Raw genomic sequence first — 13450 nt, forward strand, 5'->3', positions numbered from 1 at the left:
TTGTGAACCAAACCGTTCCTCTTTTTAGCTCAGCTGTGTCATCCCGACTAATCTGAAACTTCTCTTAGGTTTTGTTTATGACGGGGTGTATAGAAAGAGAGCTGAGGAAATTATCTCCACATTTCGTTTTGCAGGAATTAAATAGTCTCCTCACTATACACGTGTTTGTTCCAACCACTACGGATGCCTCCCCTTTCATCACCGGATCAGGACATACAGTACGAACACCAGTGTCTTAACGGTCTCTGCTACACTGACTGCATCTCCAGTAAACTCAAGCTTCAAGCACACATAGCAATCGTATGGATACTGGTATGCACTGGGACCCCATATCGCTAGACCTTCAATAAGTGTCAATGGCAGGTGCTTTAAATACTTGTCGTAAAAAGAGCGATACACTAGACTGACTTAAGAGCCGCTGTCAAGTAAGGCTTAGCATAAATTCCCTCAATTTGGACACAAACAAGAGAGCTTGGTCCTACTAGACCATCTGGAAGACCAGCCTTTCTTTTTTCTAGCATGTTGCACTTGGTGGAATGTATTCTCCTCAGGGCATCAGGCCGTTCCTCTCCTGTGCCTCTTTGAAGTTTCCCGCGCCATGTTTAGTTTTCAAAAGGGAATTATTTACTTTCCTGGAATTTTCCATCTTTAGCAAAATACATCAGCACAATACTTTGGGTTGTAGCTTTTTTGTTTTGCCATGTGCCAGCGACTTCCCAGCAGGTCCCAGCTGGCTATCCGGCACTGAATGCAATACTAAATGCATTTTCTTTAAGTAACTACAGAAGCAGAAATCAAACGGGTGACCTCACTTTTAAGACCTACAAATTTAAAGAATTTACACATTTTCCTCTCATTCCTCCCTACTTAAACACTTCGTGAAAAAAAAAGAAGAAATAAAAAAGGAAAAAAAAAACACAAGGATAAAGCCCACCTAGCTCTGTTCAACTCAATATGCACGAAACAACAAAAAAAAATCTAGCAGCAACCACAATCCCGGACGAGCCCCCACATGTGGCCAACCTTCACAGTTCTCTGGGTTTCAAAATGTTATGACTTCACTCATACCTATACTAAAAGAAACACACTTTACATGGGAGAAGAATTGGTGATGGGTCTACTTAATTATTTAATTTGGGATGTGTTCACAATACCTATAACTACCAAATATGTCTCCGGCTTGGAGCAGAGAGGCCTGGTTATCTTATTATATAGCTATGTGGCTTATGCGAGCACAAACTCCCATGCAATAATTTTTTAACAGTGGTAGTCCCCTATCACTGCAACCAAAATCCTTAGTGGCTTGAAGAACACAGTCTAACCAGTCCATGGTACCATAACGTTGGCATGCACGTTGGAGCTCATAACAACTCTTATTCCAATGCCTTGGTGGTACTTACAGTTTCCTGAAGTTCTCACCACCTTTAGCGACCATATTTCTTGACAGAGAAACAAATCTTAAAGCTGTATCCGCATGTATAACCATCTAGCAGATTACTGTAACAGCAAGATGTCCTCAAGCATGTCACTGCAGCATGATTCAAGCACACAGCAGTTCGGAGCCGCACGTGCTCCTCACAAACAGACTTCACTCCTTCTTTTAGCACAGCACCTCACTCTTTCTCAACAAGTCCTGCCAGCACACTTTAACCTGCTGAGGCAGACATGTTACAGTACCTTCTTAGTGTTTTTCATTTTCTCTTTTTTTGTCCAAAACATTGATTTAAGCACGGAGGGATTAGTTTTTCTTGTTGTTTTTTTGTTTGTTTCTCATAAAATACACTTCATTTGAGGCCCTTTTTATCTACTCCTCTCCATGAAAAACTCCAGCAGCATGCTTCTGTTTAACCCCGTCTCCCCTTAAACCTGATAATCTACCCTAGCAGTTACTAATTGCTAGCACAAAAGACTTCAGAAGCATCTACAATTTTTTCAGTTAATCACAAACCCATTACATTTCTGTTTTCCAGAAACGTTAACTAGTTTACAATGTTCTACATCTTCTTCTTCTTTGTCTTTTATATGTTCCCTTTCAGGGGTCGCCACAGCGAATCATCTGCCTCCATCCAACCCTATCCCCAACTAACTTCATCTCCTCTCTCACTGCATCCATAATAAGCCTCTTTGGTCTTCCTCTAGACCTCCTGCCCGGCAGTTCCAACCTCACCATCCTTCACCATCTCTCCTCTGAACATGTCCAAACCACCTCAATCTGACCTCTCTCTCCAAAACACAATGCTCTACATATTATTTACAAAAAAACACTATTTAAGCCCTAAACCAGGGCACTACAGTTATAATGTGTTGTGTGTGCTTCTTTCATTTAGACAGTTAACAAATAACTTTTTTTAAATACTGTTTTTATATATTTTTTTAGGATGCTGCAGAACAACCAACTCGAGAGACTGGAAAGTGAAGACCCATGGGAACTGCCTAATCTGCTTTCACTGTGAGTCGTCGTCATCATCTTCATCATTAGTTTATTATAATTTATTTAGCACATTCCGCTGCAGAAAAGGTTCATTATGGGGAAAAAAAAGACTTTTATAAACTATTGAAAAGAAATACGGAGTAGGGTTTGGCTTGGAATGATGATGTCATCATTGGCGCGGTCTCTAATGCAGTAAAATCAGAAAGCGTCTGTTCTTTTTACGACTATTAAGCAATAATGTTGTTTCCTATTTGCCCCAGTGGCAAGAATGTATTTAAACGCAGTAAAACAGGTGCTGGTGCAACACAGCAGTCCACCTCTAAGGCAGGAAGCAGCTCCATGTGTCGCCATGTCACGCCTCTGCTACGTGAAATTGGCAGCAACGAGACATCGTTTAAAGTGTTAGCTAGTTAGCTAGTGAACCTGCTGAGCAAAATGCTACTGTACACCATAAGCCAGGTTTCACACCTCAGGTAGTCGCACTTCAGGCTCCACCCCCAAAGCTGCAAACTACCTTTCTGCTTGAGCACCTGTCTAGCACTAGTTCTTTCTTTCTTTCTTTCTTCAATTTGTTTTTATTTACTTTTTTTGTATTCCCACATTTCTTTCTTTCTTTCTTTCTTTCTTTCTTTCTTTCTTTCTTCAATTTGTTTTTATTTACGTCTCTGTATTCCCACATTTATTTATTTCTTTTTTTTATTTCTTTCTTTCATTACTTCTTTCTTTAAACATTTCTCATTATTTTTTCCTTTCTTTCTTTCCTTTTCTTTTATTACTCTCCTTTGTTTCTCATCTTCTCTCGTTTTACTTCCCCAGTATCATTTTCTTAATTCAGTAATTTTCCAAAATCATTTTATTTATACTTTTCTTTCTTTCTTTCTTGCTTGCTTTCTTTCTTTTAATACCTTCCTTCCCTCCTTATTTATTTTCAATACATTCCATTTTTTTTTACCTTATTTTATTTGTACCTTAAGCTTTTTACTTACAGACATCTGCATTTTTAAATAATTTCTTTTAGTTTTACTTGTCACTTGGATTGGGACATTTTTGTCTCTCCTTTCCATAGCCAAATAAGAGTAGGGGAAAGTGGGGTACATTTGGGCGATGTAAACACAACAAATTGTTTTCTGACGTGTTTAAATTGTAGTAGGGGGACTGTAAAATCTGATCAGTGAATGCAGCAAGGCTTGCTCTTTTAACTGGAAACAAGTCATTGGCATTGGCTAAGTTGCCACTGTTGAGCGCCTGAGCAAGACCCTTAACCCTTAATCTCGTCAAGGGGCCCCATATCCAGCTGACCCCGCACTCTGACCCCGGCTTCCTAACTGGGATATGTGAATATTACAATTTCCCCTTGGGATTAATAAAGTGCTTATTATTGTTAATTATTATTTTTGCCAATTCTGGATTTAAAGACTAAAGTATGATTCACATATGAGGGTGCCGAGAGAGTCGAACAAGGACTAAACCAGAATCTAAAAATAAATCCTTAAAAGCCTACGGATTTAAGAAAGGGGTCCATCATGAATAAATGTTAAATATTTTATTTCTCCTTTACACTCGATCTACTCCTCAGAGGAAACGACAGGTGACAAACCTCTGTTCCTTGCAGTGTTAATGGAAACATCTTCTGTACCTTTAGCCCGATTTACACTACACAGTGTTGTAGTACAGTTCCATGATTTGTAGCTCAAGAAACTGAAACGTACTGACAAAATGACACATGAAAAGTTGTTGATTCAGACTTTTGAACCTGACTTGATAGCTGCCTATGCTTTGGTGCTTGTAATATTATGCCATTTGCATTTATTTTTTATTTTAATAATAATTTTATCTGTTCATCATGCTTAACTCACAGAAAATACAGAACAGAAAATATCACTTTGATCTTTTGTAAAGACTTTCACACACAGCCTGTAATCTTTCAGAGGACCCAGTGCTGTGATGTTTATTTCATTTGATCACGAGTGATCTTATTTTCAGATAAACTCTTTAACTGAAAGTTTAACTGCTTCTGCATTGTTCTTATAATCTACTGACCTCTCTGAAGCTGAACCTGAACTGCTGCTGCTGTTGCACTGTTACAGTGGGATGAATGCGATCTGCTCAAAGCGAGTTACACACCTGTCAGTAGCACAGAGAAGCTGACTCAGCCAGGTGAATCCTGAACCTGATACTCACCCAACACACCATTAGGTTAATGATAAGATGTGGTTGGGGTTAATTACCGGGCGAGGGCTTCAGGAGCTGACGTCCACTGGCGCCTGGTGCAGACGAGTGCTAACAGGTGGAGCCAAAAAGCTTAACAATAGATTCCATTAGAGGATTATGGCCCATTCTGAGCACGGTAAACACACTGAAAATGCAGGAGTAGCCAAATATTTGGTTAGAGCTCAAGCAAATTTTTTAATTATAATATATATCATAGATCTTTTATACACAATATACACAATTGACTATATATCATACATTTTTTTAATTATTCCCAAAACAATAAGAAACAAAAACTAATGCATTGTCTCCTTCACCTGGATGTTCAGATCTTTTACACCCAGCGTTACCTCAATTCCCTCATCATTTAGTTTGTACTTTGATCCTTTCTTACTTTTTCATTTAATTTCATTGTCTTTTCATTCTTTCATCATTCTGTTTTAATAATTATTTACTGTCTTCCTTTACTTTTTTTGCTTCTTTTTTTCTTTCTTCCTTCTTCATTTTCTGTAATCATAAACTGTGACTTTGTAAACGTCAGCAGACAATCAAAAAAAAAACCAAACCACGGTTGATTATTTCCCTACAAAGGCACAACAAGGTTTTTTTTTTATTCTCAATATTAAATTAGTTAATGAAGTCCCAGCCAATCAAAGCCAACCAACCTGGATAATAAAATTATATGATATAGTGTTTGTTGAAGATAATGCAGTTCTCTGGAGTGCTATCAGTCTTTTAGGATTGACTGGAATAAAGCTAGAGCTGCAGCAGGGCAAGGGATGGGGGGAGGAGAAGATGAGAAATGAACGAGTGTGAAAGGTCAGTGGAGGGGAAGAATGTGGAGGAAGTGCTCGCGGCCGGCTACGCTGTCATACATCACAACTCGCCCCCGGAATCCGGAGGGCAGAATCCATTAGATCAAAGGCTTAATGTGTCGACACGAGGAGGACATCCATCTCCACTGAGGACATGGGCAGGACACAGACGAGCGGCAAGGAGGAAGAGGGAGGAGAGAGAGAAAGAAAGGGATGAGAGAGGAGAAGAAGGAAGTTAAAGAATAAATAAAAAGGAAAAGTGAAAGGAACAGAAGGGAACATGAGAAAGGAGGAAAAAATATATTAAAAAGTAGAAAGCGCAAATAAATGAAACAATATGACTATATGAATAAAGAATAGAAAGAGGGGAAACAAACAGGAAAAAACACACAAGAACTAGATAAGGAAGTAAATGAATAATAAGTCTAGGGAAAAAGATAAAAAAGGAAGAGATTAAGAAAGAAGAGAAGAGTAGAAAGACTGAAAAGAGAAATGGTGAAAATGAGGATAGACACAAGAAGGTATTGAACCATAATGAACAGTCTGAGCTTTACACCATGTAGTGAAGATTTTTTTTTTTTTTTCACGTGATCGAGCTGATTGTGTCCTTTAATTACTCACTCCTAAAGAATAACTTGCACAATTCCAGAGCTGGAGAAACCCAAAGCGTGTCAGAATGGCTATTAAACAAGCCCAAGCTCGAGCAGCTAATTACGACTTCAAACACACACACACATGCACACACAAATGCACACACAAATCAAGTGGTGTGCGGCATTAAACCAAAACACTGACAAACACAAAAAAAGCCGGTAACAAGACAAAGCAGTCTGAGTTAATAGAGTCGATTGACAGAAGTCAGTTAGCCGTGACGGAGTGTGTGGTAGCGTGTGTGTTTTCTCTCTGGAGGGAGTGGCAGCTTCAAAGGAATTTAATATGTTAACAAAAGTAAATTGTTCGCGTGTCCTGTGATTAGAAAACAGCCCTAGTCTTAAGGCCAGAGTTCACTTTCAAAGAGCTTTTATGAGGTGAAAGTGAACGTTTCCTCTGCACTAAACCCCAGACTGATTCAACAGAATCCTGGATCTAACAAACACCCAGCATGCTCCTTACTGCTTTACTGTATACATTTGTTTATTAATCAGTTTAAAATATTATTTCTTTCCCTTTCAGGCGTCTGGACGCTAACCTCATCGCAGACGTCCCTGCCCAGACGTTTTCAGGCATGCGGTCTCTGCGCCACCTGTGGTTGGACGACAACGCGCTAGCCGACATCCCAGTGAGCGCACTCAGTGACCTTTCCACCCTGCAGGCCATGACCCTCGCCCTCAACCGCATCACACACATCCCTGACTATGCCTTCAGGAACCTGTCCAACCTCGTTGTGCTGTATGTAAAGCAAACACTTCCTTTATGCGTCCTGCTTGGGTGGCTTATTTGTCTGTAAATGCAGAATGAAATCTGAACAAGACAAGCTTGTGCCAGAAGCTTACAAAAGAACAATAACTCATTGAGTGACTTTATACCAAGTCTCAGATGAAAAGTCATTTCAATTTAAGGATTTAGATTTATTTTTATTAGCCATTATTTGCTATTTGTCACTTTCCCCTCTTCTAACTCATGAAGCATTTGGCCTGGGTCATTATGGCCACTTTTATCTGTATGTTTTGTACAGCCAGGGTCATTTTGTTATATTTGTAATTTGGTCTGGGTTCTTTTCTTTTGGCCTTGGTCATTCCAACTCTATCACTTAGCCCAGGTTATTTCCATCACTTCCACCTTATAGATCATCTAACATGAGTCATTTTGGTCACATCTGTGTTTGTATTGTTTAAGCTCCTTTAGTATCACTTGAGGTCATTTTTGTTACCTCTCACTCTTTATCATTTAGAAAGTTTTTTAATTGTAACCTTCAACTAGCTTATTGCTTCGCTTATCATTTGGAGTCATTTTTGTTACATCCCTCTCTATCATTTAAATGGAGTTTTACTTGTCACTTGGATTGGGACATTTTTGTCTCTCCTTTCCATAGCCAAATAAGAGTGTCATTAGGGGAAAGTGGGGTACATTTGGGCAGCGTAAACACAACAAATTGTTTTCTGACGTGTTTAGATTGTAGTAGGGGGACTGTAAAATCTGATCAGTGAATGCAGCAGGGCTTGCTCTTTTAACTGGAAACAAGTCATTGGCATTGGCTAAGTTGCCACTGTTGAGCGCCTGAGCAGGACCCTTAACCCTATCTGTTTCAGGGGCCCCATATCCAGCTGACCCCGCACTCTGACCCCAGCTTCCTACCTGGGATATGTAAATATTACAATTTCCCCCTGGGATTAATAAAGTGCTAATTATTATTAATTATTATTTTTGCCAATTCTGGATTTAAAGACTAAAGTATGATTCACATATGGGGGTGCCGAGAGAGTTGAACAAGGACTATGCAAAATCCTTAAAAGCCTACGGATTTAAGAAAGAGGTCCATCATGAATAAATGTTAAATATTTTATTTCTCCTTTACACTTGATCTACTTCTCAGAGGAAACGACAGGTGACAAACCTCTGTTCCTTGCAGTGTTAATGGAAACATCTTCTGTACCTTTAGCCCGATGTACACTACACAGTGTTCATGCAGTAGTACAGTTCCATGATTTGTAGCTCAAGAAAATGAAACATACTGACAAAATGACACATGAAAAGTTGTTGATTCAGACTTTTGAACCTGACTTGATAGCTGCCTATGCTGTGGTGCCTGTTTATATAAGACATGATTGCTTTCTAATGATTATAATCTCTGGGGGCTTTTAATGCTTTCTTCACTTATAATGACTGTTTTTGTGTTCAGGCATCTTCATAACAACCTAATCCAGACTCTGGGAGAGAACTGCTTCGAGGGCCTGCGAAGTCTCGAGACTCTGTAAGTGCAATCGTCGCTTGTTTTCCAAATGATTAAAGGCAACATAAAAAGCTATTTCCTGTTTTTTTTTGTATCAGGCCCTGTAATTTTAGTGACTGAAGGCTCAGCGCGGCGCCAGGTTCAGTGAGACGATGGGAAATTAATACAGAAATAACCTGACTTGATTTACTTGTGAAAGTTCAGTTTCATATTAGATGCAAACAATAGGGCTCTTATAACGCGATTCTGCTGATCCTGCATTTTTTCCACCCTGAAAACTGCTCTTACCTATCATTAAATAGTTAAAGAAGGTTAAGGTTGAGATGAATTCTCCTCAGTGACCCCTTCACTGGAAGCTTTGATCGGTCACAGTGAGCAGATCTGAAGGAAAGCTGCCAGGATAGTGAGTCACTCCCTGATTAGGACACAATCCCTGAACCAACACTACAATACAAGCAAGAACATCGTTTCATCAAGCTTTTATGAATTTCGGTCTCAATTTAATGGATTTTAGGCCGGAGTTCATCTCAGGTTAGTTTTCAACTTCAGATGTGGTGATTATTTCCACTTCAACACACACCCAGGCCCTTTGTTCTTTCCTTTCTCCATCACTTCAATCGTGATCGGTAACATTTTAATACTGTTAAGCTTTTGAAATCTTTTGGAAATATTTTTAAAATGTATCTTATTTCAAAGATTTTGCTGCTTGAAAGCTCAGTATTTCCTTCAGGAAGTGCGTGTGTCGTTTCCAAATTGCAGTGCCAAAAATGCACGTTTTTCTCGTCGGTGCACTGACTCGGAGATCGGGATAAAATTAATTTTTTTTTAATACAAAAAGGTCCCATGAGAAACACTATTAAACTTCATGAGAAATTTTGAAAGGGGCCGTGAATTCCGAGCCAACGTATAATTCTCTAATGTAACATATGATTAAGCTTTAAAGTGTTCAGCACATGTTCAAGTCATGGTGGTCTCCAGCTTTCACACCTGCGATTTTAACGGCCTGGTGAAGTGCTAAAATGGTGTTTTATGATTTATTAGAAACAATGAGCCTGGAGAGACGCACACATATACATCAGTTCATTTAAAATCTGCGGCACTAAATAAAGAAGTGCTGCGTTTCTGTTTCTGAGCATCTCAAACATATGAAAAGTGCCCTGAACCCACATGCACAAAGGCCACTGTAGTGATACATTGTGCATTAAACTGTAAGATATTTTCCTTTGCTAGTGTTATTTTGATTTCAATTTTAAACATAAAAGTTCTTGCCATTTATGGATTAGTTCTAAACAACATTTTCCCACATTTATCTAATATTGTCACATATTATTAATCACTTATATTGTAAATGTGTAATTGTATTTTTTAAAAATCTTTTTTAAAAATCTAATTTATATGGGATAACAGCACATTAACACACAAACTAACATTAATATAAACATGCTAACACACAAACTAGTAGCCAAACGTAGCGCACAAAACAAAAACATTATAAATAAGTTAACATACAAACTAGCATTTTAACAAACAAACTAGTTTTATAGTAAACAGGCTAACAAAGGAACTAACTACAGTAAGAAGACTAAAAAACAAACTAGCTTTATTTAAATGACCAGGAAACAAATAAGCTTTGTAGTAAACAGGCTAACAAATATACCATCACTAACAAACAAACTAGTATTATAGTACACAGCCTAACAAAAAAATTTTGAATATGCTAAAACAAGCTAACAAACAAACAAACTAGCCCTATATTAAACATGCTAACAGACAGATTAGCTTAAGAGTAAACATCAGTCAACAGGCTAACAAAAGCTCTATTTAAATGGAAACAAACAAGCTTTATAGAAAATAGACTAAAGTACAAACTAGCATTATGCTAAAAAGGTTAACAAACAAACTAGCTTAATAATAAACAGGCTAACAGATAACAAAAATTGTAAAAATAAATAAATAACTATTTCATAGTAAACAAGCAAACAAACAAATTAACCTTATACCTCACATACTAATGAATGAATTAGTGTAATAGTAAACAGGCTAACATATAAACAAACTGGCTAACATTATGATTAAAAGTGTAACACACTAGCATTGTAGCAACAAGGCTTGCAAACAAATGAGCAGTAGTTTGGCAAATTGATATAAAAAGAGGATAATTTAAGCCAGAGAATGTGCTCCATTTTACAATAAAAATGGAATTTGTTCCCACAATGTCAAAACTGTCACAGATGTCTATAAAAATTTGGACACACACACACACACACACACACTGAAATTGAGCAAGTGTTTTAGTGTGTGTGGCCGTGGGCCAAGGCCGCGCTGCCTCTGCTCTGCACTTCAAACACTCTGGCAGATTTCCAGCTTCCCCTTAAAAAAAGAAGCTAAAATACATAAACGATTATTCTGCTTTGAAAGCTTACACTTAGCACTGAGGGATGAGAGCGATAATTACGGGGATGATGAGGCCTATTCAGCTCGGAGTGCTCTTAGAGCAGGGATGGAGCTTCATGAGTCAAGAGGAAAGCTGCCAAACAAACTCTTATTTAACTGATTATCCCTGTGCCACTCCTTTCTAGAGGCAGGCTGGGAAGAAAAGCTCATGTTCTCACCCTGTACAGGAGGCCTGCAGAACTATAGCCTAGCATGTGCCGAGATTACATATTCGTAATGCCTCCCAATAATAACCTAACTGATCACCTAAAAGCAATATCCGTATTATGGTTAAAAAGTGCTTATATACAGTTCTAGTCAAAATCTTGGACATACCTTCTAATTCAATGTTTTTTGTTAAGTCATTTATTTTCTACTTTTTCTACTAGAACAATGCTATAAAAGTGTCTCATGACATATTGTGCTTAAAGTTTTGTATAAATGTAATTTGATTTTATGTATTAATTCACAAGGAAGTGGAATAACAGGCTAATCAGAAAGAGGGCTGCAGTTGCTAAGTGTTTAAGATGTTGACCTGTGGTTCAAACTTGAGCACCACCGAGCTGGCACTGCAGGTTGGCCCCTCAATCCTCGACTGCACAGATGTATACTGGGATAAATCTAAGTGGCGCTGGGTATATGGGATTCCATTAAAGGCAAAAATTAATTGTAGATGAATCCAAACACCTCAGTCAGGACAGTCTGAGCTGATCCGGCCTAATCGAAATATATAATCATTTCAATAGGTAAAGAAGTACCATCAGTCAAACACCGTCGGGAAGGGGAGGGTGGTTAATCCAGATTTCTAAGAAACAGATACGTACATTGTTAAGCGTCTTTTAAATCTTGTCATTGACTAATCTGAATGGACGTCTAAAGGAACATCAATCCACCATGAGACTAAATTCTCGTAATCACCCATAACGGAGAATGGGAGGTTGGAGGAATAAAACCTCCCCCTCTTCTTCAGTTATACTTCTAACCAATGCTTCGAGCATCTTAACAATGAACTTATCTAAATTATTAGGTTGGGATCTCTAATCAGAATTATTTAAAATCTGACTAAAATAATTTTTTCAGGCAGGGTGTAATAGCTGGAGAAGAGTAGTAGGAGTGATCTGTGACAGAAAGGTATTGGCAGGAATGAAAGGGAAAGTTTACAGCACGGTAGTGAGACCAGAAATGTTGTATGGTTTGGAGACATTGCTGCTGTTAAAAAAAATGAAAGTAGAGTTGGAGGTGGCACAGCTGAAGATGCTGCAGTTTGCTTTTGGTTTTGAGAGTGACAAGATTGGGCAGGATTAAGAATGAGTATATTAGAGGGGCAGTGGTTTGGGGACAAAGGTCAGAGAGGTCAGATTAAGACAGTTTGTACTTGTGGAGAGGGGGAACGAGGGGTATATCATAGTAAAGAGATGTGTAGTTGAGGAGATGAGGAGTTGAGGAGAAAGGCAGGAGGAGAAAAGGAAGGACCAAAAGGAGGTTTATGGATGTAATTAGAGGGGACATGCAGGAGGTCCTGCATGTCCACTGTGGCAACCTCTAATGGTGGCAGCCAAAAGACGAAGAAGATTGAAAGAATTTTGTCCAGATAAATCTAGCTAATGTGATATATCGAGTTTGAATCAAACTGCCACTAATTCTAATACTTCTCATTGGATGATTCTTCATCAAATTTTAGTTCTTCATTTTAAACTTAGAAGGACACAGTTGTACACATGTCTTTGTATCAAATAGCATTATAATTTCCATTAACTTGATGTAAGAAGCACAAAAGTTCCAGCATAATGAACTTCTATGCACAATTCAAGATGGTGTGTTATAAACTTTGAGTGCAAGAACTCAAGTGTCCTACACAGAGCTTTGACTTTAACCACTTCGAACACCTTTTGGATAAACTGGAGCACCAATTGCACCACAGGATAGACATCTACACATTGACCAGTTCTCTGCAACTACATTCCAAAATCCACCACAAAACCTTCACAGAATAGTGAAGGGTACTCTGAATCTAGAATGGGATGGGATTAACAACTACATTTGGGTATGGGTATTGGGGAATGATTAGTGCACACTACAGGAGGGTTAATGAAAGGCATGCAGCAGAAGTAATGTATGCGAGAGAAGGTCACGTCATGGTGAGTTAGGCTGAGCGGAACAGCTGTAACACCACATAAACCCATCAAGGATTTCCCCTTGCACTAGCCAATCTCCAGCTGTTTGCTTATGTTATGGAGCAGCAGGACGAGGGATGAAGTTACAGTATCGAAACATAACGGCGCATATAGATGCAGAGTCGCTGGTGTTCAAGACTGTTTAAGCCTTAAAATGAAAAAAAAAATACCTAGTGTACAGATATAGCCAGAATCAAGGACACTGAATTCTACAGAATGTCTTAAATATAATTGACAAACAAGGTTTATTAATGTTTTATAGCAACTTATCCCAACGTGGTAATAAGCACTTGTTATAACACAGTAATGAACGCTCATCCCAAAGTGCTGTGGTATATGAGTAAGTCAGTACTTTATTGTCTTATAACAACTCACCACAAAGTGCGTTGTCACTCAAATATCTTAGCTATTTGCCAAATGATATTTATTTTAGTTCAATCAACAGTAATATTGTTATCCATTTAGTTACATTTATTGATGGGGAACAGTTAAACAG

The 13450-nt window shown here is 38.4% G+C and overlaps 1 protein-coding gene across 1 annotated transcript in view; it reads left to right on the forward strand.

Moving 5' to 3' along the window:
- Nucleotides 1–13450, forward strand: part of LOC128509954 (leucine-rich repeat-containing G-protein coupled receptor 6) — an 89449-nt gene that overhangs the window by 58262 nt on the left and 17737 nt on the right. Inside the window, exons 4-6 of the mRNA XM_053481853.1 lie at nt 2378–2449; nt 6631–6846; nt 8297–8368. Of these exons, the coding sequence (XP_053337828.1) occupies nt 2378–2449; nt 6631–6846; nt 8297–8368 (360 nt within the window). The remainder of the gene's footprint in view (nt 1–2377; nt 2450–6630; nt 6847–8296; nt 8369–13450) is intronic.

The sequence above is a fragment of the Clarias gariepinus genome, chromosome 22 (assembly GCF_024256425.1).
Source record: "Clarias gariepinus isolate MV-2021 ecotype Netherlands chromosome 22, CGAR_prim_01v2, whole genome shotgun sequence".
In the NCBI taxonomy this organism is placed as follows: Eukaryota; Metazoa; Chordata; class Actinopteri; order Siluriformes; family Clariidae; genus Clarias; species Clarias gariepinus.